Source organism: Somniosus microcephalus, chromosome 4, assembly GCF_052327205.1.
Source record: "Somniosus microcephalus isolate GS21.2 chromosome 4, FLI_Smic_1.0, whole genome shotgun sequence".
Lineage (NCBI taxonomy): Eukaryota > Metazoa > Chordata > Chondrichthyes > Squaliformes > Somniosidae > Somniosus > Somniosus microcephalus.
The window spans coordinates 131430562-131453762 of NC_140990.1; the positions used below are offsets into that span (position 1 = coordinate 131430562).

A 23201-nucleotide genomic window follows, 5' to 3' on the forward strand; every position below is an offset into this window, starting at 1 on the left:
AGCGACTGGGGGGAAGAGAGAGAGCGACTGGGGGGAAGAGAGAGAGCGACTGGGGGGAAGAGAGAGAGCGACTGGGGGGAAGAGAGAGAGCGACTGGGGGGAAGAGAGAGAGCGACTGGGGGGAAGAGAGAGAGCGACTGGGGGGAAGAGAGAGAGCGACTGGGGGGAAGAGAGAGAGCGACTGGGGGGAAGAGAGAGAGCGACTGGGGGGAAGAGAGAGAGCGACTGGGGGGAAGAGAGAGAGCGACTGGGGGGAAGAGAGAGAGCGACTGGGGGGAAGAGAGAGAGCGACTGGGGGGAAGAGAGAGAGCGACTGGGGGGAAGAGAGAGAGCGACTGGGGGGAAGAGAGAGAGCGACTGGGGGGAAGAGAGAGAGCGACTGGGGGGAAGAGAGAGAGCGACTGGGGGGAAGAGAGAGAGCGACTGGGGGGAAGAGAGAGAGCGACTGGGGGGAAGAGAGAGAGCGACTGGGGGGAAGAGAGAGAGCGACTGGGGGGAAGAGAGAGAGCGACTGGGGGGAAGAGAGAGAGCGACTGGGGGGAAGAGAGAGAGCGACTGGGGGGAAGAGAGAGAGCGACTGGGGGGAAGAGAGAGAGCGACTGGGGGGAAGAGAGAGAGCGACTGGGGGGAAGAGAGAGAGCGACTGGGGGGAAGAGAGAGAGCGACTGGGGGGAAGAGAGAGAGCGACTGGGGGGAAGAGAGAGAGCGACTGGGGGGAAGAGAGAGAGCGACTGGGGGGAAGAGAGAGAGCGACTGGGGGGAAGAGAGAGAGCGACTGGGGGGAAGAGAGAGAGCGACTGGGGGGAAGAGAGAGAGCGACTGGGGGGAAGAGAGAGAGCGACTGGGGGGAAGAGAGAGAGCGACTGGGGGGAAGAGAGAGAGCGACTGGGGGGAAGAGAGAGAGCGACTGGGGGGAAGAGAGAGAGCGACTGGGGGGAAGAGAGAGAGCGACTGGGGGGAAGAGAGAGAGCGACTGGGGGGAAGAGAGAGAGCGACTGGGGGGAAGAGAGAGAGCGACTGGGGGGAAGAGAGAGAGCGACTGGGGGGAAGAGAGAGAGCGACTGGGGGGAAGAGAGAGAGCGACTGGGGGGAAGAGAGAGAGCGACTGGGGGGAAGAGAGAGAGCGACTGGGGGGAAGAGAGAGAGCGACTGGGGGGAAGAGAGAGAGCGACTGGGGGGAAGAGAGAGAGCGACTGGGGGGAAGAGAGAGAGCGACTGGGGGGAAGAGAGAGAGCGACTGGGGGGAAGAGAGAGAGCGACTGGGGGGAAGAGAGAGAGCGACTGGGGGGAAGAGAGAGAGCGACTGGGGGGAAGAGAGAGAGCGACTGGGGGGAAGAGAGAGAGCGACTGGGGGGAAGAGAGAGAGCGACTGGGGGGAAGAGAGAGAGCGACTGGGGGGAAGAGAGAGAGCGACTGGGGGGAAGAGAGAGAGCGACTGGGGGGAAGAGAGAGAGCGACTGGGGGGAAGAGAGAGAGCGACTGGGGGGAAGAGAGAGAGCGACTGGGGGGAAGAGAGAGAGCGACTGGGGGGAAGAGAGAGAGCGACTGGGGGGAAGAGAGAGAGCGACTGGGGGGAAGAGAGAGAGCGACTGGGGGGAAGAGAGAGAGCGACTGGGGGGAAGAGAGAGAGCGACTGGGGGGAAGAGAGAGAGCGACTGGGGGGAAGAGAGAGAGCGACTGGGGGGAAGAGAGAGAGCGACTGGGGGGAAGAGAGAGAGCGACTGGGGGGAAGAGAGAGAGCGACTGGGGGGAAGAGAGAGAGCGACTGGGGGGAAGAGAGAGAGCGACTGGGGGGAAGAGAGAGAGCGACTGGGGGGAAGAGAGAGAGCGACTGGGGGGAAGAGAGAGAGCGACTGGGGGGAAGAGAGAGAGCGACTGGGGGGAAGAGAGAGAGCGACTGGGGGGAAGAGAGAGAGCGACTGGGGGGAAGAGAGAGAGCGACTGGGGGGAAGAGAGAGAGCGACTGGGGGGAAGAGAGAGAGCGACTGGGGGGAAGAGAGAGAGCGACTGGGGGGAAGAGAGAGAGCGACTGGGGGGAAGAGAGAGAGCGACTGGGGGGAAGAGAGAGAGCGACTGGGGGGAAGAGAGAGAGCGACTGGGGGGAAGAGAGAGAGCGACTGGGGGGAAGAGAGAGAGCGACTGGGGGGAAGAGAGAGAGCGACTGGGGGGAAGAGAGAGAGCGACTGGGGGGAAGAGAGAGAGCGACTGGGGGGAAGAGAGAGAGCGACTGGGGGGAAGAGAGAGAGCGACTGGGGGGAAGAGAGAGAGCGACTGGGGGGAAGAGAGAGAGCGACTGGGGGGAAGAGAGAGAGCGACTGGGGGGAAGAGAGAGAGCGACTGGGGGGAAGAGAGAGAGCGACTGGGGGGAAGAGAGAGAGCGACTGGGGGGAAGAGAGAGAGCGACTGGGGGGAAGAGAGAGAGCGACTGGGGGGAAGAGAGAGAGCGACTGGGGGGAAGAGAGAGAGCGACTGGGGGGAAGAGAGAGAGCGACTGGGGGGAAGAGAGAGAGCGACTGGGGGGAAGAGAGAGAGCGACTGGGGGGAAGAGAGAGAGCGACTGGGGGGAAGAGAGAGAGCGACTGGGGGGAAGAGAGAGAGCGACTGGGGGGAAGAGAGAGAGCGACTGGGGGGAAGAGAGAGAGCGACTGGGGGGAAGAGAGAGAGCGACTGGGGGGAAGAGAGAGAGCGACTGGGGGGAAGAGAGAGAGCGACTGGGGGGAAGAGAGAGAGCGACTGGGGGGAAGAGAGAGAGCGACTGGGGGGAAGAGAGAGAGCGACTGGGGGGAAGAGAGAGAGCGACTGGGGGGAAGAGAGAGAGCGACTGGGGGGAAGAGAGAGAGCGACTGGGGGGAAGAGAGAGAGCGACTGGGGGGAAGAGAGAGAGCGACTGGGGGGAAGAGAGAGAGCGACTGGGGGGAAGAGAGAGAGCGACTGGGGGGAAGAGAGAGAGCGACTGGGGGGAAGAGAGAGAGCGACTGGGGGGAAGAGAGAGAGCGACTGGGGGGAAGAGAGAGAGCGACTGGGGGGAAGAGAGAGAGCGACTGGGGGGAAGAGAGAGAGCGACTGGGGGGAAGAGAGAGAGCGACTGGGGGGAAGAGAGAGAGCGACTGGGGGGAAGAGAGAGAGCGACTGGGGGGAAGAGAGAGAGCGACTGGGGGGAAGAGAGAGAGCGACTGGGGGGAAGAGAGAGAGCGACTGGGGGGAAGAGAGAGAGCGACTGGGGGGAAGAGAGAGAGCGACTGGGGGGAAGAGAGAGAGCGACTGGGGGGAAGAGAGAGAGCGACTGGGGGGAAGAGAGAGAGCGACTGGGGGGAAGAGAGAGAGCGACTGGGGGGAAGAGAGAGAGCGACTGGGGGGAAGAGAGAGAGCGACTGGGGGGAAGAGAGAGAGCGACTGGGGGGAAGAGAGAGAGCGACTGGGGGGAAGAGAGAGAGCGACTGGGGGGAAGAGAGAGAGCGACTGGGGGGAAGAGAGAGAGCGACTGGGGGGAAGAGAGAGAGCGACTGGGGGGAAGAGAGAGAGCGACTGGGGGGAAGAGAGAGAGCGACTGGGGGGAAGAGAGAGAGCGACTGGGGGGAAGAGAGAGAGCGACTGGGGGGAAGAGAGAGAGCGACTGGGGGGAAGAGAGAGAGCGACTGGGGGGAAGAGAGAGAGCGACTGGGGGGAAGAGAGAGAGCGACTGGGGGGAAGAGAGAGAGCGACTGGGGGGAAGAGAGAGAGCGACTGGGGGGAAGAGAGAGAGCGACTGGGGGGAAGAGAGAGAGCGACTGGGGGGAAGAGAGAGAGCGACTGGGGGGAAGAGAGAGAGCGACTGGGGGGAAGAGAGAGAGCGACTGGGGGGAAGAGAGAGAGCGACTGGGGGGAAGAGAGAGAGCGACTGGGGGGAAGAGAGAGAGCGACTGGGGGGAAGAGAGAGAGCGACTGGGGGGAAGAGAGAGAGCGACTGGGGGGAAGAGAGAGAGCGACTGGGGGGAAGAGATGAGAGCGACTGGGGGGAAGAGAGAGAGCGACTGGGGGGAAGAGAGAGAGCGACTGGGGGGAAGAGAGAGAGCGACTGGGGGGAAGAGAGAGAGCGACTGGGGGGAAGAGAGAGAGCGACTGGGGGGAAGAGAGAGAGCGACTGGGGGGAAGAGAGAGAGCGACTGGGGGGAAGAGAGAGAGCGACTGGGGGGAAGAGAGAGAGCGACTGGGGGGAAGAGAGAGAGCGACTGGGGGGAAGAGAGAGAGCGACTGGGGGGAAGAGAGAGAGCGACTGGGGGGAAGAGAGAGAGCGACTGGGGGGAAGAGAGAGAGCGACTGGGGGGAAGAGAGAGAGCGACTGGGGGGAAGAGAGAGAGCGACTGGGGGGAAGAGAGAGAGCGACTGGGCGGAAGAGAGAGAGCGACTGGGCGGAAGAGAGAGAGCGACTGGGCGGAAGAGAGAGAGCGACTGGGCGGAAGAGAGAGAGCGACTGGGCGGAAGAGAGAGAGCGACTGGGCGGAAGAGAGAGAGCGACTGGCGGAAGAGAGAGAGCGACTGGGCGGAAGAGAGAGAGCGACTGGGCGGAAGAGAGAGAGCGACTGGGCGGAAGAGAGAGAGCGACTGGGCGGAAGAGAGAGAGCGACTGGGCGGAAGAGAGAGAGCGACTGGGCGGAAGAGAGAGAGCGACTGGGCGGAAGAGAGAGAGCGACTGGGCGGAAGAGAGAGAGCGACTGGGCGGAAGAGAGAGAGCGACTGGCGGAAGAGAGAGAGCGACTGGGCGGAAGAGAGAGAGCGACTGGGCGGAAGAGAGAGAGCGACTGGGCGGAAGAGAGAGAGCGACTGGGCGGAAGAGAGAGAGCGACTGGGCGGAAGAGAGAGAGCGACTGGGCGGAAGAGAGAGAGCGACTGGGCGGAAGAGAGAGAGCGACTGGGGGGAAGAGAGAGAGCGACTGGGCGGAAGAGAGAGAGCGACTGGGGGAAGAGAGAGAGCGACTGGGGGGAAGAGAGAGAGCGACTGGGGGGAAGAGAGAGAGCGACTGGGGGAAGAGAGAGCGACTGGGGGAAGAGAGAGCGACTGGGGGAAGAGAGAGAGCGACTGGGGGGGAAGAGAGAGAGCGACTGGGGGGAAGAGAGAGAGCGACTGGGGGGAAGAGAGAGAGCGACTGGGGGGAAGAGAGAGAGCGACTGGGGGGAAGAGAGAGAGCGACTGGGGGGAAGAGAGAGAGCGACTGGGGGGAAGAGAGAGAGCGACTGGGGGGAAGAGAGAGAGCGACTGGGGGAAGAGAGAGAGCGACTGGGGGGAAGAGAGAGAGCGACTGGGGGAGAGAGAGAGCGACTGGGGGAAGAGAGAGAGCGACTGGGGAGAGAGAGAGCGACTGGGGGAAGAGAGAGAGCGACTGGGGGAAGAGAGAGAGCGACTGGGGGAAGAGAGAGAGCGACTGGGGGGAAGAGAGAGAGCGACTGGGGGAAGAGAGAGAGCGACTGGGGGGAAGAGAGAGAGCGACTGGGCGGAAGAGAGAGAGCGACTGGGCGGAAGAGAGAGAGCGACTGGGCGGAAGAGAGAGAGCGACTGGGCGGAAGAGAGAGAGCGACTGGGCGGAAGAGAGAGAGCGACTGGGCGGAAGAGAGAGAGCGACTGGGCGGAAGAGAGAGAGCGACTGGGCGGAAGAGAGAGAGCGACTGGGCGGAAGAGAGAGAGCGACTGGGCGGAAGAGAGAGAGCGACTGGGCGGAGAGAGAGAGCGACTGGGCGGAAGAGAGAGAGCGACTGGGCGGAAGAGAGAGAGCGACTGGGCGGAAGAGAGAGAGCGACTGGCGGGAAGAGAGAGAGCGACTGGGCGGAAGAGAGAGAGCGACTGGGCGGAAGAGAGAGAGCGACTGGGCGGAAGAGAGAGAGCGACTGGGCGGAAGAGAGAGAGCGATCTGGGCGGAAGAGAGAGAGCGACTGGGCGGAAGAGAGAGAGCGACTGGCGGAAGAGAGAGAGCGACTGGGCGGAAGAGAGAGAGCGACTGGCGGAGAGAGAGAGCGACTGGGGGAAGAGAGAGAGCGACTGGGGGAAGAGAGAAGAGCGAATGGGGGAAGAGAGCGACTGGGGGGAAGAGAGAGAGCGACTGGGCGGAAGAGAGAGAGCGACTGGGCGGAAGAGAGAGAGCGACTGGGCGGAAGAGAGAGAGCGACTGGCGGAAGAGAGAGAGCGACTGGGCGGAAGAGAGAGAGCGACTGGGCGGAAGAGAGAGAGCGACTGGGCGGAAGAGAGAGAGCGACTGGGCGGAAGAGAGAGAGCGACTGGGCGGAAGAGAGAGAGCGACTGGGCGGAAGAGAGAGAGCGACTGGGCGGAAGAGAGAGAGCGACTGGGCGGAAGAGAGAGAGCGACTGGGCGGAAAGAGAGAGAGCGACTGGGCGGAAGAGAGAGAGCGACTGGGCGGAAGAGAGAGAGCGACTGGGCGGAAGAGAGAGAGCGACTGGCGGAAGAGAGAGAGCGACTGGGCGGAAGAGAGAGAGCGACTGGGCGGAAGAGAGAGAGCGACTGGGCGGAAGAGAGAGAGCGACTGGGCGGAAGAGAGAGAGCGACTGGGCGGAAGAGAGAGAGCGACTGGGCGGAAGAGAGAGAGCGACTGGGCGGAAGAGAGAGAGCGACTGGGCGGAAGAGAGAGAGCGACTGGGCGGAAGAGAGAGAGCGACTGGGCGGAAGAGAGAGAGCGACTGGGGGGAAGAGAGAGAGCGACGGGGGGAAGAGAGAGAGCGACGGGGGGAAGAGAGAGAGCGACGGGGGGAAGAGAGAGAGCGACTGGGGGAAGAGAGAGAGCGACTGGGGGGAAGAGGGAGAGCGACTGGGGGGAAGAGGGCGGGGAGGGCGAGGGCGGGGAGGGCGAGGGCGGGGAGGGCGAGGGCGGGGAGGGCGAGGGCGGGGAGGGCGAGGGCGGGGAGGGCGAGGGCGGGGAGGGCGAGGGCGGGGAGGGCGAGGGCGGGGAGGGCGAGGGCGGGGAGGGGAGGGCGAGGGCGGGGAGGGCGAGGGCGGGGAGGGCGAGGGCGGGGAGGGCGAGGGCGGGGAGGGCGAGGCGGGGAGGGCGAGGGCGGGGAGGGCGAGGGCGGGGAGGGCGAGGGCGGGGAGGGCGAGGGCGGGGAGGGCGAGGGCGGGAGGGCGAGGGCGGGGAGGGCTGAGGGCGGGGAGGGCGAGGGCGGGGAGGGCGAGGGCGGGGAGGGCGAGGGCGGGGAGGGCGAGGGCGGGGAGGGCGAGGGCGGGGAGGGCGAGGGCGAGGGCGGGCGGGGAGGGCGAGGGCGGGGAGGGCGAGGGCGGGGAGGGCGAGGGCGGGGAGGGCGAGGGCGGGGAGGGCGAGGGCGGGGAGGGCGAGGGCGGGGAGGGCGAGGGCGGGAGGCGAGGGCGGGGAGGGCGAGGGCGGGGAGGGCGAGGGCGGGAGGGCGAGGGCGGGGAGGGCGAGGGCGGGGAGGGCGAGGGCGGGGAGGGCGAGGGCGGGGAGGGCGAGGGCGGGGAGGGCGAGGGCGGGGAGGGCGAGGGCGGGCGGGAGGGCGAGGGCGGGGAGGGCGAGGGCGGGAGGGCGAGGGCGGGGAGGGCGAGGCGGGGAGGGCGAGGGCGGGAGAGGGCGGGAGGGGAGGGCGAGGGCGGGGAGGGCGAGGCGGGGAGGGCGAGGGCGGGGAGGGCGAGGGCGGGGAGGGCGAGGGCGGGGAGGGCGAGGGCGGGGAGGGCGAGGGCGGGGAGGGCGAGGGCGGGGAGGGCGAGGAGGGCGGGGAGGGCGAGGGCGGGGAGGGCGAGGGCGGGGAGGGCGAGGGCGGGGAGGGCGAGGGCGGGGAGGGCGAGGGCGGGGAGGGCGAGGGCGGGGAGGGCGAGGGCGGGGAGGGCGAGGGCGGGGAGGGCGAGGGCGGGGAGGGCGAGGGCGGGGAGGGCGAGGGCGGGGAGGGCGAGGGCGGGGAGGGCGAGGGCGGGGAGGGCGAGGGCGGGGAGGGCGAGGGCGGGGAGGGCGAGGGCGGGGAGGGCGAGGGCGGGGAGGGCGAGGGCGGGGAGGGCGAGGGCGGGGAGGGCGAGGGCGGGGAGGGCGAGGGCGGGGAGGGCGAGGGCGGGGAGGGCGAGGGCGGGGAGGGCGAGGGCGGGGAGGGCGAGGGCGGGGAGGGCGAGGGCGGGGAGGGCGAGGGCGGGGAGGGCGAGGGCGGGGAGGGCGAGGGCGGGGAGGGCGAGGGCGGGGAGGGCGAGGGCGGGGAGGGCGAGGGCGGGGAGGGCGAGGGCGGGGAGGGCGAGGGCGGGGTGGGCGAGGGCGGGGTGGGCGAGGGCGGGGTGGGCGAGGGCGGGGAGGGCGAGGGCGGGGAGGGAGAGGGCGGGGAGGGAGAGGGCGGGGAGGGAGAGGGCGGGGAGGGAGAGGGCGGGGAGGGAGAGGGCGGGGAGGGAGAGGGGGGAGGACGGGGAGAGGGCGGAGGGGGGGGGGAGGGCGGGGAGAGGGGGGAGGGCGGGTAGGGCGGGGAGAGGGGGGAGGGCGGGGAGGGGCGGAGGGAGGGGCGGAGGGCTGTGGGGCGGGGAGGGGCGAGGAGGGGGGGGTAAAGAGAGACAGAGGGGAGAGAGAGAGAGAGAGAGAGAGAGAGAGAGAGGGGGTGAGTGGCCCGCGGCCGCAAATGGAGCCAAGCCCCGAGAACAGGCGTGAGCCGGCTTGAGGCTGAGAGACGGCCACGCCCGGTTGGCGGGGTAACCCCCCCCTTCCGAGCCCCCGTCCTCCCGAGCACCGGCCGCGTCGCCCCGCCCCGCACTCCACTCCCGAGAGCCCCGCTCTCCGAGCCCCGCCCGCCCCGCAGTCCCGAGAGCCCCGCTCTCGGAGCCCCACCCCGCCCCGCACTCCCGAGAGCCCCGCCCCCCCGAGAGCCTCGCTCTCCGAGCCCCGCAGTCCCGAGAGCCCCGCTCTCCGAGCCCCACCCCGCCCTCCCCCCCCCACCCGAGCGCCGAACAGAGAGAGACGCCGCGTCTCAGCTGCTCCTGCTGCACGCGCACCCTGACCCTCGTGGCTGACGCCGTTACCCCGGGTAACGTGACACGGCGGGGGGGGGCAGCGGTGAGTAGCTTAGAAGAAGCCGTGGGAGAATTACCTAGGTCGGGCCTGGCTGGGCAAGAAACACCCAGGCTTTCAGGCCTAACAAAAACGGGGAAAGGTAGGAAAAAGAATCTTAAGGTTATAGAAAATATTTACAAATGAATGAAGTTTTTTTTTTAAAAACAATTTAATAAATTCAATTTTATTTTGCTGGAAATGTATATTTGAAAAGAAAGACGCAGAAAGCAGGAAAAAGAATGGAAGCAAGATGGCCGCTACTCACCTCGGTTCAGAACGATAAGACCTCGAGGTCACTCTGTCGCTAATGAGCGGATAATGAGATGCTAATGAGCGGAATGTTGAAGGTTTTTCGGATACCGCGGGCGCGATTTTAGACCGGCCGAAACGTAAATACACTTAAGACCGTTTTGGAAAGGTAAGCTTTCATTCGACGTAACGCACGCGTAGGTACGCTCTGTAACTTTCGAGCGCATAGCCGGACAAGCACACGTGAGGACAGACAGAATGACAGACAGACAGACAGAAGGACAGACAGATCGACCGATTTATACATATAGATAGATGAACTGGCCTCCACCGCCTTCTGTGGTAGAGAGTTCCACAGGTTCACCACTCTCTGGGTGAAGAAATTCCTCCTCATTTCAGTCCTAAATGGCCTACCCTTTATCCTTAGGCTGTGTCCCCTGGTTCTGGACTCCCCGACCATCGGGAACATCCTTTATGCATCTAGTCTGTCCAGTCCTGTCAGAATTTTAAAAGTTTCAATGAGATCACCTCTCATTCTTCTAAACTCCAGCGAGTACAAGCCCAATTGACCCAATCTCTCCTCATACGTCATTCCTGCCATCAGAGGTATCAGCCTGGTGAATCTTCGTTGAACTTGTTCCATGACAAGAACATCCTTCCTCAGATAAGGTGACGAAAACTGCACACAATACTCAAGATGTGGTCTCACCAAGGCCCTGTGCAACTGCAGCAAGACATCCTTGTTCCTGTACTCAAACCCTCACGCTACAAAGGCCAACATACCATTTGCCTTCTTAACCGCCTGCTGCACCTGCATGCTTACTCGTTGCACTTCCCCTTCTCCCAATCTATTGCCATTTAGATAATAATCTGCCTTCCTGTTCTTGCCACCAAAGTGGACAACCACACATTTATCCACGTTATATTGCATCTGCCATGTTTCTGCCCAATCACCCAACATGTCCAAATCATCCTGGAGTTTCTCGACATCCTCCTCACAGCACATACGCCCACCCAGCTTTGTGTCGTCTGCAAATTTGGAGATATTACATCTAGTTCCCTTGTCTAGATCATTAATATATATTGTGAATAGCTGGGGTCCAAGGACCAATCCCTGCGGTACCCCACTAGTCACTGCCTGCCACTCGGAAAAAGACCCGTTTACTCCAAATCTTTGCTTTCTGTCTGCCAACCAGTTCTTTATCCAAGTCAATACCTTGCCCCCAATCCCATGTGCCTTAACTTTACATGCTAATCTCTTATGCGGGACCTTATCGAAGGCCTTCTGAAAGTCCAGATACACCACATCCTCTGGTTCTCCCTCATCTATTTTACCAGTTACATCCTCAAAAAATTCCAGTAGATTAGTCAAGCACAATTTACCCTTTGTAAATCCATGTTGACTTTGTCCGATCCTGTCACTGTTTTCCAAGTGCTCTGCTATTACATCTTTTATGATGGACTCTAGCATTTTCCCCACTACCGATGTCAGGCTTACCGGTCCGTAATTCCCCATGTTCTCTCTACCATCTTTTTTGAGTAGTGGGGTAACATTAGCTACCCTCCAATCCATGGGTACTGTTCCAGATTCCATCGAATGTTGGAAGATGATCAGCAATGCATCTACTATTTCTAGGGTCACTTCCTTAAGTACCCTAGGATGTAGATTATCAGGCCCTGGGGATTCATCGGCCTTCAATCCCATCAATTTCCCTAACACCATTTCCCTACAAATACTGATTTCATTCAGTTCCTCCCTTTCATCACACCCTATATTCCCCAGCATCTCTGGGAGGTTATTTGTGTCCTCCTTTGTGAAGACAGAACCAAAATATGTATTTAGTTGGCCTGGCATTTCTTTGTTCCCCATTATAAATTGCCCTGATTCTGACTGCAAGGGACCTACGCTTGACTTCACCAATCTTTTTCTCTTCACATATCTATAAAAGCTTTTACAGTCAGTTTTTATGTTCTCTGCAAGCTTACTCTCATATTCTATTTTCCCCTTCATAATGAATCCCTTTGTCCTTTGTTGAATCTTAAATTGCTCCCAATCCTCAGGATTATTGCTTTTTCTGGCCAATTTATATGTCCTCTCCTTGGATCTTATGCTATCCCTAATTTCCCTTGTTAGCCACGGTTGAGTCACCTTTTTTGTTTTATTTTTATGCCAAACTGGGATGAACAAATTCTGTAGTTCATCCATGCAGTCATTGAATGTTTGCCATTGCCTATCCACCGTCAACCCCTTGAATGACATTCCCCAATCAATCCTACCCAACTCGCGCCTCAGACCATCGTAGTTTCCTTGATTTAAATTTAGGACCCTAGTCTCTGATTCAACTACTTCATTCTCCATCTTAATGAAGAATTCAATCATATTATGATCGCTCCAAACCAAGGAGCCTCGTACAACAAGATTGCTAATTAATCCTTTCTCGTTACATAATACAGGTAGACTATCCTTTATCCGAAAACCTCGGGACCAGCCGAGTTTCGGATAAAGGAGAATTTCGGATTTCGGAAGGTGGGTCGGCGGGGGTCCGCGGGGGGGTCGGCGGGGGGTCGTGCGCACGACTTACGCTGACGCTCAGCGTAAGTCAGTTGGGGTCGTCGGAGTACGTGGGGGGGGGCTGGCGGGGTCCGCGGGGGGGTCGGCGGTTGTCGGGGCTGGCGGGGTCGGCGGTTGTCGGGGCCGGCGTGGTCCGCGGGGGGGTCGGCGGTTGTCGGGGCTGGCGGGGTCCGTCGGCGGTTGTCGGGGTCGGCGGTTGTCGGGGCCGGCGGGTCCACGGGGGGGTCGGCGGCTGGCGGGGTCGGCGGTTGTCGGGGCTGGCGGGGTCCGCGGGGGGGGTCGGCGGTTGTCGGGGTCGGCGGTTGTCGGGGCCGGCGGGGTCGTCGGCAGTTGTCGGGGCTGGCGGCGTCGGCGGTTGTCGGGGCTGGCGAGGGGGTCGGCGGGGGGTCGTGCGCACGACTTACCCTTTATCCGAACTTCCGCAACCGGAACCCTCTAAAAACCGAAGGTTTTTTCGTTCAGCGTAAGTCGTACGCACGACTTACGCTGAACGAAAAAACCTTCAGTTTTTAGAGGGTTTCGGTTTTCGGAAGTCCGGATAAAGGGTAGTCTACCTGTACCCAGTCCAAGATGTCCTGATTTCTGGTTGGTTACTCTACCTATTGGTCCAGGAAACAATCCCGTATACACTCCAGGAATTCCTCCTCCACAGTATTGTTACTAATTTGGTTAGCCCAATCTATATGTAGATTAAAGTCACCCATGATGACTGCTGTGCCCTTATTGCACTCTTCTTTAATTTCCCTTTTAATGCCATCCCCTACCTCTGCCTTACTGTTTGGAGGTCTATATACCACTCCCACTAACGTTTTCTGCCCCTTGGTATTTCTCAATTCTACCCATACAGATACCACATCATCAGAGCTAATATCCTTCCTTACAATTTATTAATCCCTTCTTTAAACAATAATGTTACCCCACCTCCCTTTCCTTTTTGCCTATCTTTCCTGAATATCAAATACCCCTGGATGTTGAGTTCCCAGCCTTGGCCATCCTTGAGCCATGTTTCCGTAATCCCAACCAAATCATATTCGTTTACCTCTATTTGCGCAGCCAATTCATCCAGCTTATTATGAATGGTCCTCGCATTAAGACACAAAGCCTTCAGGCTTATTTTTTAACGCTCTTAGACCGATTAGAATTATTATTTACTGTGGCCATGTTTGATTTAAACCCTTGATTTCTCTGACTGCCACTTTTGTTTTTCTCCTTCCTTTCTTTCGCTTTTATCCTTGTTTCCCTTTCCTCTGTCCCCTAGCTCAGGTTCCCAACCCCCTGCCATCTTAATTTAAACCCTCACCCAGAGCACTATCAAACACACCCCCTAGGACATCGGTTCCAGCCCTGCCCAGGTGCAAACTGTCTGGTTTGAACTGGTCCCACCTCCCCCAGAACCGGTTCCAATGTCCCAGGAACTTGAATCCCTCCCCCTGGCACCATTCCTCTCGCCAAGTATTCAGCTGAAATATCCTTCTATTTCTACTCTGACTAGCACGTGGCAGTGGTAGCAATCAGAGGTAACATGAGGGAAAACTTTTACACAACGAGTGGTCCGGATTTGGAGTGCACTGCCTGATAGGTTGGTGGATACAGATTCAATAGCAGCCTTCAAAAGGGAATTGGATAAATACTTGAAGGAGAAAACATTGCAGGGGTTTGGGGAATGAGCGGGGGAGTGGGACTAACTGGATTGCTCTTCGAAAGAGCTGGCACAGACTCGATGGGCAGAATAGCCTCCTTCTGTGTGGTACTATTCGATGATTGTATGACAATCTCTTTCTATTTTATTATTTATGATGTTATTGTCAACAGCACATCCCACAGCTGGAATCTGAGCATCACCCACAGGCGTGTAGACTGATGGGAAACCATCTTTAACGGTCTACTGACTCCTGACGTAGCTGGAAAAGCTTTTGCTATTATTACCACAATTGGGCACCATCAGTATTCCAAAGATCTCTCAGCTTCTCTAATGGCTGCTTTCGTCTCCCTCCATTTTGGGTAATATTTGTCCCTATTCTCCTGTAAACTGAATCCATCTTGATCTGAACTGGGTTCAATGTAAGACAGTTCAGGGAGTCGGGCATCATTCACCCCTAGACCGACACTGACAGGTTAAACCCCAGACAGCTCCTTAGTAAGGATTCCTCTGGTTCCTCACCATATATGTCTCAGGTTACTGAAACCCAGCTTTCTCGCAGTCCACTCCTGGAGGCCCCACTCCCTGAGCCTACAACCTTCAGCAGGGTCAGTAGTGGTGTTCCGCAGCGGGAGTGATCCCAGAGTAACTGTCGGGATCGCACCCCGTGGATGTTCTGGGTCGTGTATTTTTAGTTATCCTGGTGTCTAACACGCACACATCAATAAAACAGGGTTTTTCTGGAAACACGCTGCAGGTCCTTCTTTATCTGGAGATCAAATGTCTGTTGTATAATTGTACCAGCAGTTATCAGGCTCCTGTGAACTCCTCCCTCTGCCTTTTTAATGCAGACTTTAACCAATATATTTTAAACGGGTTTATTTTAAATGAGCTAACACCTGCCTTAAAAATGGTAGACTCAGGACTGTCACACACACATATTAAATCTTTGTGGAATTATTACCAGTCATTTTTAGACTGGAAACTTAACCCTGCCGTTTCACTTTCAGTCAGGGACAGATCGCAGTTGGACACCAATCTCTGATTTGACAGCACGTTTCCAGCATTCACCGTTGTTCTTCCTGACTCTAAACACAGTTGTAAAGGAGCCTTCTGTTCCATGCCTAGGATCTGTGACCCATGGGAGAGAACGGCTGGGACACATTCCTTACAGGCCTCAAGATTAACCTGCACTGGGACATTGCTCTCAGAGAAGAGAGACGAGAAAGACCAAAGTGCCGTTTGCCCCTCTCAGTGTGGCCCTGACGGACTGTGTCCAGGCTGTAGTTCTGTTCCCGCCGTACGATCCTCCCCCAGATTGTCCTTTCTGAGCTCCAGCCAGGTGATGCTAAACACTCAGGTGGGAACGACAAAAATCCACAACAATGTGTTTAAAGCAAACTGATTTATTTGATTTATATCCAGAATATTAATAACCCCTGTAACTGGGCTGGAGTTTAACATCAGCAGAAACAAACCTCAATTGTCAGAATGAACATGGTTCAGTCCTGGATGTGATTAACAGCAGCAATAACAGCAGAATCCAACCTCTGCAGTCACTTGTGAACTCGCTGGTGTTTCAGCAGGTGGGATGACTGTGTGAATCCCTTCCCACACTCAGTGCAGGTGAATGGCCTCTCCCCAGTGTGAACTCGCTGGTGTTTCAGCAGGTGGGATGACTGAGTGAATCCTTTCCCACACACTGAGCAAGTGAATGGCCTCTCCCCAGTGTGAACTCTCTGGTGTAGCAGCAGGTTGGATGAATCAGTGAATCCCTTCCCACACTCGGAGCAGGTGAACGGTCTCTCCCCAGTGTGAACACGCTGGTGTTTCAGCAGGTTGGATGAATCAGTGAATCCCTTCCCACACTTGGAGCAGGTAAACGGTTTCTCCCCAGTGTGAACTCGCTGGTGTGTCAGCAGGTGGGATGAACGAGTGAAATCCTTCCCACACTCTGAGCAGGTGAACTGCTTCTCCCCAGTGTGAACTCGCTGGTGCATTAGCAGGTGGGATGACTGACTGAATTCCTTCCCACACTCAGAGCAGGTGAACGGCCTCTCCCCGGTGTGAACTCGCTGGTGTCTCAGCAGGTGGCATGAACGAGTGAATCCCTTCCCACACTCAGAGCAGGTGAACGGCCTCTCCCCGGTGTGAGTGCGCTGGTGTACAGTGAGGTCAGATGGTCGCCTGAACCCAGTCCCGCAGTGAGAGCACCTGAACGGTCTCTCGTCAGTGTGAACACGTTGATGGCGCCTCAGTTCCCCGGCACTTTTATAGCACTTCCCGCAGTCCGGGCATTTAAAAGGTTTCTCGTCAGTGTGAACTCGCTGGTGTGTCAGCAGGTTGGATGAATCAGTGAATCCCTTCCCACACTCAGAGCAGGTGAATGGCCTCTCCCCGGAGTGAATTCGCAGGTGTGTCAGCAGGCTGGATGAACATGTGAATCCCTTCCCACACTCAGAACAGGTGAACAGCCTCTCCCTGGTGTGACTGCGCTTGTGTCTCGATAGGCCAGAGGATCGGCTGAAGCCTCGTCCACACACAGAACACGTGTACGGTTTCTCCCCACTCTGAACGGTGCTTTCTGCTTCCATGTTCAAAGGGCCTGATGAATCGAGTGACTGTCAGATCTTGAAGTGATGTTTGGTTTGAGTTTCCCGTCTGCAAATCCTCCCCTTCTAACACCCTGCAAAATGAATTTCAAACAGGAAATAGGGAGGGCGAGAGAGAAACCGCAAAAACAAAAAGGCAGGTTGTGAAATTGAGCTGGAGGAATCTGGGAATTTGTGGGGCCGGCACTAGAAAAAAGTGACCATGAAAGCTGCCGGATTGTCGTAAAAACCCAACTGGTTCACTAATGTCCTTCAGGAAAGGGAACCCGCCACCCAGTCTGGGCCGACACAAGACTCTGGCCTCTATGGGACGAGAGAGAGCGAGGTGGGAGGGGGAGGGGTGAAGCAGAGCGACTTTATACAACTGCAACTCGACTAGAACTTTGACAGCACCTCCCAAACACGCGACCTCCACCACCTAGAAGGACATGGGCAGCAGGTGCATGGGAACACCATCACCTCCCAGTTCCCCTCCAAGTCACACACTATCCTGACTTGCACATATATCACCGTTCCTACATCATCGCTGGGTGAAAATCCTGGAACGCCTCACCTAACAGCATTCTGAGAGTACCTTCACCACACAGACTGCAGAGGTTCAAGAGGAAGGCCCAGCATCACCTTCTCAACGGGCAACTGGGGACTGGCAATATATGCTGGCCTTGCTAGTGACACCCACATCTAATGACTTAAAAAAATCTGTATATATAAAATGGATTGAAAGACTCTACAGAAATACTTGCTCCTAAAATGACAATCTTTTACACTGTACGAACAGTGTCTGTTTAGCTACTTAATCACCCCTAAAATCCACCTCCCTTCACAGTCCCACATTCGAAATTATTCGGTCCGACTGGGCTCAGAAGTACTGGGGGTTAAACCCAGCAGCTTCTCCCCCCTCTCCACTAAAGCTCAAACTGATGCAACAAGAAAGCCCTACACAGGAGGCCAGGGACGGAGTTCCACATCCACCGCCCACCCTGATGCTAACCGGCTCTGAGTTGCTCCCTCTGCTGTGTCAAGGCCACTTGTTGTTTCTCCTGTCGGGTCACTCAGTCTCTGCCACCGCCCAACAATGAGCCTCTCCCGCGCATGCTCAGCTCACACAGCCCGGGTGATTGACGGGAGCTCCGGACCAACAGGAAGAGCGGGACGGGAATGGAGGACCGAGAGGGCGGCTGGTCCTTCAACCAATTGCAGAGTGTGAGGGGCGGGGTGGAGCCCGGATCTCCCTCATTGGCTGAAACTCTGCCTCATTGTTGAAGCTGATTTCTCTCAAACAACAGGAGAAAACTGGACCTTTCTGTTGTATGTAATGCAAGTTGTTGTGTTTCTGCGCCCTGGGGTTGTATCCAACCCTGGGACTGCACATGGGGATTCCAACCCTGGGACTGTACATGAGGATTCCAACACTGGGACTGTACATGGGGATTCCAACCCTGGGACTGTACATGGGGATTCCAACCCTGGGACTGCACATGGGGATTCTAATCCTGGGATTGTACATGGGGATTCCTCTCCTCGGAATGTACATGGGGATTCCAACACTGGGACTGTACATGGGGATTCCAACCCTGGGACTGTACATGGGGATTCTAACCCTGGGACTGTACATGGGGATTCCAACCCTGGGACTGTACATGGGGATTCCAACCCTGGGACTGTACATGGGGATTGTAACCCTGGGACTGTACATGGGTATTCTAACCCTGGGACTGTACATGGGGATTCCAACCCTGGGATTGTACATTGAGATTCCTATCCTTGGATTGTACATGTGGATTCCTATTCTGGGAGTGTACATGGGGATTCTAACCCTGGGCTGTACATGGGGATTCCTATCCTGGGATTGTACATGGGGACTCTACCCCTGGGACTGTACATGGGGATTCCAAACCTGGGACTGTACATGGGGATTCCAACCTTGGGACTGTACATGGGGATTCCTAACCTGGGATTGTACATGGGGATTCCTATCCTGGGATGGTACATGGAGATTGCAACCCTGGGACTGTATATGGGGATTCTAACCCTGGGACTGTATATGGGGGTTCTAACCCTGGGACTGTAAATGGAGATTCTATCCCTGCGACTATACGTGGGAATTCCAACCCTGGGTCTGCACGTGGGGATTCCTATCCTGGGATTGTGCATGGGGATTCCTCTCCTGGGATTATACATGGGGATTCCTAACCTGGGATTGTACATGGGGATTCCAACCCTGGGACTGTATATGGGGATTCTAACCCTGGGACTGTATATGGGGGTTCTAACCCTGGGACTGTATATGGAGATTCTATCCCTGCGACTATACGTGGGAATTCCAACCCTGGGTCTGCACGTGGGGATTCCTATCCTGGGATTGTGCATGGGGATTCCTCTCCTGGGATTATACATGGGGATTCCTAACCTGGGATTGTACATGGGGATTCCAACCCTGGGACTGTACATGGGGATTCCTCTCCTGGGATTGTACACGGGGATTCCTAACCTGGGATTGTGCATGGGGTTTCCAACCCTGGGCTGTGCATGGGGATTCTAAACCTGGGTTGGGACATGGGGATTCCTAACCTGGGATTGTAAATGGAGATTCCTAACCTAGGATTGTACATGGAGATTCCAATCCTGGGACTGTACATTGGGATTCCAACCCTGGGACTGTATAATGGGAATTCTAACCCTGGGACTGTACATGGGAATTCCAGCCCTGGGTCTGTACATGGAGATTCCAACCCTGGGACTGTACATGGGGATTCCAACCCTGGGACTGTACATGGGGATTCCTATCCTGGGATTGTACATGGGGATTCCTGTCCTGGGATTGTACATGGGGATTTCTAATCTGGGATTGTACATGGAGATTCCAACCTTGGGACTGTACCTGGGAATTCTTATCCTGGGAGTGTACATGTGGATTCTAACCCTGGGACTGTTCATGGGGATTCTAACCCTGGGACTGTATGTGGGGATTCCTATCCTGGGATTGTACATGGGGATTCCAACCCTGGGACTGCACATGGGGATTCCTAACCTGTGATTGTACATGGGGATTCTCCCCCTAGGACTGTACATGGGGATTCCAACCCTGGGACTGTACATGGGGATTCCAACCCTGGGACTGTACATGGGGATTCCAAACCTGGGACTGTACATGGGGATTCCAACCCTGGGATGGTACATGGGGATTCCAACCCTGGGACTGTACATGGGGAATCCTATCCTGGGATTGTGCATGGGGATTCCTCTCCTCGGATTATACATGGGGATTCCTAACCTGGGATTGTACATGGCGATTCTAACCCTGGCACTGTACATGGGGATTCCAACCCTGGGACTGTACATGGGGATTCCTCTCCTGGGATTCTACACGGGGATTCCTAACCTGGGACTGTGCATGGGGTTTCCAACCCTGGGCTGTGCATGGGGATTCTAAACCTGGGTTGGTACATGGGGATTCCTAACCTGGGATTGTAAATGGAGATTCCGAAACTGGGATTGTACATGGGGATTCCAATCCTGGGACTGTAAATGGGGATTCTAACCCTGGGACTGTACATTGGGATTCCAACCCTGGGACTGCATAATGGGAATTCTAACCTTGGGACTGTACATGGGAATTCCAGCCCTGGGTCTGTACATGAGGATTCCTATCCTGGGAGTGCACATGTGGATTCTAACCCTGGGATTGTACATGGGTATTCCTAACCTGGGATTGTAGATGGGGATTCCAACCCTGGGACTGTACATGGGGATTCTAACCCTAGGAATGCACACGGGGATTCTAACCCTGGGACTGTACGAGGGGATTCCAACCCTGGGACTGTACGTGGGGATTCCAACCCTGGGACTGTACATGGGGATTCCTATCCTGGGATTGTACATGGGGATTTCTATCCTGAGATTGTACATGGGGATTCCAATCCTGGGATTGTACATGGGGATTCCTATCCTGCGAGTGTACATGGGAATTCCAACCCTGGGATGTACATAGGAATTCCTATTCTGGGATTGTACATGGGGATTCCTATCCTGGGAGTGTACATGGGGATTCCTACCCTGGGACTGTACATGCGGATTCTAAACCTGGGACTGTGCATGGGGATTCAAACCCTGAGACTGCACATGGGGATTCCTAACCTGGGATTATACATGGGGATTCCTATCCTGGGAGTGTACATGGGGATTCCTATCCTGGGATTGTACATGGCGATTCTAACCCAGGGACTGCACATGGGGATTCAAACCCTGGGACTATACGTGGGGATTCCAACCCAGGGATGGGACATGGGGATTCCAACCCTGGGATTGTACATGGGGATTCCAACCCTCGGACTATACATGAGGATTCTAACCCGGGACTGTACATGGAAATTCCAACCCTGGGACTGTACATGGGGATTCCAACTCTGGGACTGTACATGGGGATTCTAAACATGGGACAGTACATGGGGATTCCAACCCTGGGACTGCAGATGGGGATTCCAACCCTGGGGTTGTACATGGGGATTCCAACCCTGGGACTGTACATGGGGATTCCAACCCTGGGACTGTACATGGGGATTCTAACCCTGGGAATGTACATGGGAAATGCACCCCTGGGACTGTACATGGGGATTCTAACCCTGGGATTGTACTTGGGAATCTAACGCTGGGACTGTACATGGAGATTCTAACCCGAGGAATTTACATGGGGATTGCAAACCTGGCAGTGTACATGTGGATTCTAACCCTGGGACTGCACATGGGGATTCCAACCCTGGGACTGTATATGGGGATTCTAATCCTGGGATTGTACATGGGGATTCCTCTCCTCGGAATGTACATGGGGATTCCAACACTGGGACTGTACATGGGGATTCCAACCCTGGGACTGTACATGGGGATTCCAACCCTGGGACTGTACATGGGGATTCCTATCCTTGGATTGTACATGGGGATTCCTACTCTGGGATTGTACATGGGAAATCCGATCCTGGAATTGTACATTGGGATTCTACCCCTGGGACTGTACATGGGGATTCCAACCTTGGGATTGTAAATGGGGATTCCTATCCTGGGATTGTACATGGGGATTCCAATCCTGGGACTGTAAATGGGGATTTCAATCCTGGGATTGTACATGGGGATTCGTATCCTGGGTCTGTAAATTGTGATTCCTCGCCTGGGATTGTACAAGGGGATTGCAACCCAGGGACTGCACATGCGGATTCCAACCCTGGGACTGTACATGGGGATTCCAACACTGGGACTGTACATGGGGATTCCTAACCTGGGATTGTACATGGTGATTCTCCCCCTGGGACTGTACATGGGGATTCCAACCCTGGGACTGTACATGGGGATTCCAACCCTGGGACTGTACCTGGGGATTCCAACCCTGGGGCTGTACATGGGGATTCCAACCCTGGGACTGTACATGGGGATTCCAACCCTGGGACTGTACATGGGGATTCCAACCCTGGGACTGTACATGGGGATTCCAACCCTGGGACTGTACATGGGGATTCCAACCCTGGGACTGTACATGGGGATTCCAACCCTGGGACTGTACATGGGGATTCCAACCCTGCGACTGTACATGGGGATTCCAACCCTGGGACTGTACATGGGGATTCCAACCCTGGGACTGTACATGAGGATTCCAACCCAGGGACTGTACATGGGGATTCCAACCCTGGGACTGTACATGGGGATTCCAACCCTGTGACTGTACATGGGGATTCCAAACCTGGGACTGTAAACGGGGATTCCAACCCTGGGACTGTACATGAGGATTCCAACCCAGGGACTGTACATGGGGATTCCAACCCTGGGACTGTGCACGGGGATTCCAACTCTGGGAATGTACGTGGGGATTCCAACCCAGGGACTGTCCATGGGGATTCCTACCCTGGGGTTGTACATGGGGATTCTTCTCCTGGAATTGTACATGGGGATTCCAACCCTGGGACTGTACATGGGGATTCAAACTTGGGACCGTACATGAGGATTCTAACCCTGGGACTGTACATGGGGATTCTAACCCTGGAATTGTAGTTGGGAATCTAACGCTGGGACTGTACATGGGGATTCTAACCCTAGGAATTTACATGGGGATTACAACCCTGGGACTGTACATGGGGATTCCAACCCTAGGACTGTACATGGGGATTCTAAACCTGGGACTGTACATGGGGATTCCAACCCTGGGACTGTACACGGAGATTACAACCCTGGGACTGTACACGGGGATTCCAACCCTGGGGTTGTACATGGGGATTCTTCTCCTGGAATTGTACATGGCGATTCCTATCCTGGGATTGTCCATGGGGATTCCTCTCCTGGGATTGTACATGGGAATTTCAAACCTGGGATTGTACATTGGGATTCCAACCCTTGGACTGTACTTGGAGGTTCCAACCCTGGGACTGTACATGGGGATTCCAACCCTGGGACTGTACATGGGGATTCCAACCCTGGGACTGTACATGGGGATTCCAACCCTGGGACTGTACATGGGGATTCCAACCCTGGGACTGTACATGGGGATTCCAACCCTGGGACTGTACATGGGGATTCCAACCCTGGGACTGTACATGGGGATTCCAACCCTGGGACTGTACATGGGGATTCCAACCCTGGGACTGTGCATGGGGATTCCAACCCTGGGACTGTGCATGGGGATTCCAACCCTGGGACTGTACATGGGGATTCCAACCCTGGGACTGTACATGGGGATTCCAACGCTGGGACTGTACATGGGGATTCCAACACTGGGACTGTACACGGGGATTCCAACTTTGGGAATGTACGTGGGGATTCTAACCCAGGGACTGTCCATGGGGATTCCAACCCTGGGACTGTACATGAGGATTCTAACCCTGGGACTGTACATGGGGATTCTAACCCTGGAATTGTAGTTGGGATTCCTAACCTGGGATTGCACATTGGGATTCCAACCCTGGGACTGTGGATGAGGATTGCAAACCTGTGACTGTACTTAGGGATTCCAACCCTGGGACTGTACACGGGGATTACAACCCTGGGACTGTAAATGGGGATTCCAACCCAGGGACTGTACATGGGGATTCCAGCCAGGGACTGTACATGGGGATTCCAACCCTGGGACTGTACATGGGGA

At 57.0% G+C, this 23201-nt stretch overlaps 1 protein-coding gene across 1 annotated transcript in view; it reads right to left on the bottom strand.

The window, feature by feature from the left end:
* Positions 1 to 23201, bottom strand: part of LOC147119775 (uncharacterized) — a 420601-nt gene that overhangs the window by 346296 nt on the left and 51104 nt on the right. Inside the window, exon 2 of the mRNA XM_085985250.1 lies at positions 15030 to 16155. Coding sequence (XP_085841376.1) covers positions 15030 to 16063 — 1034 coding nt within the window. The 5' untranslated portion in view covers positions 16064 to 16155. The remainder of the gene's footprint in view (positions 1 to 15029; positions 16156 to 23201) is intronic.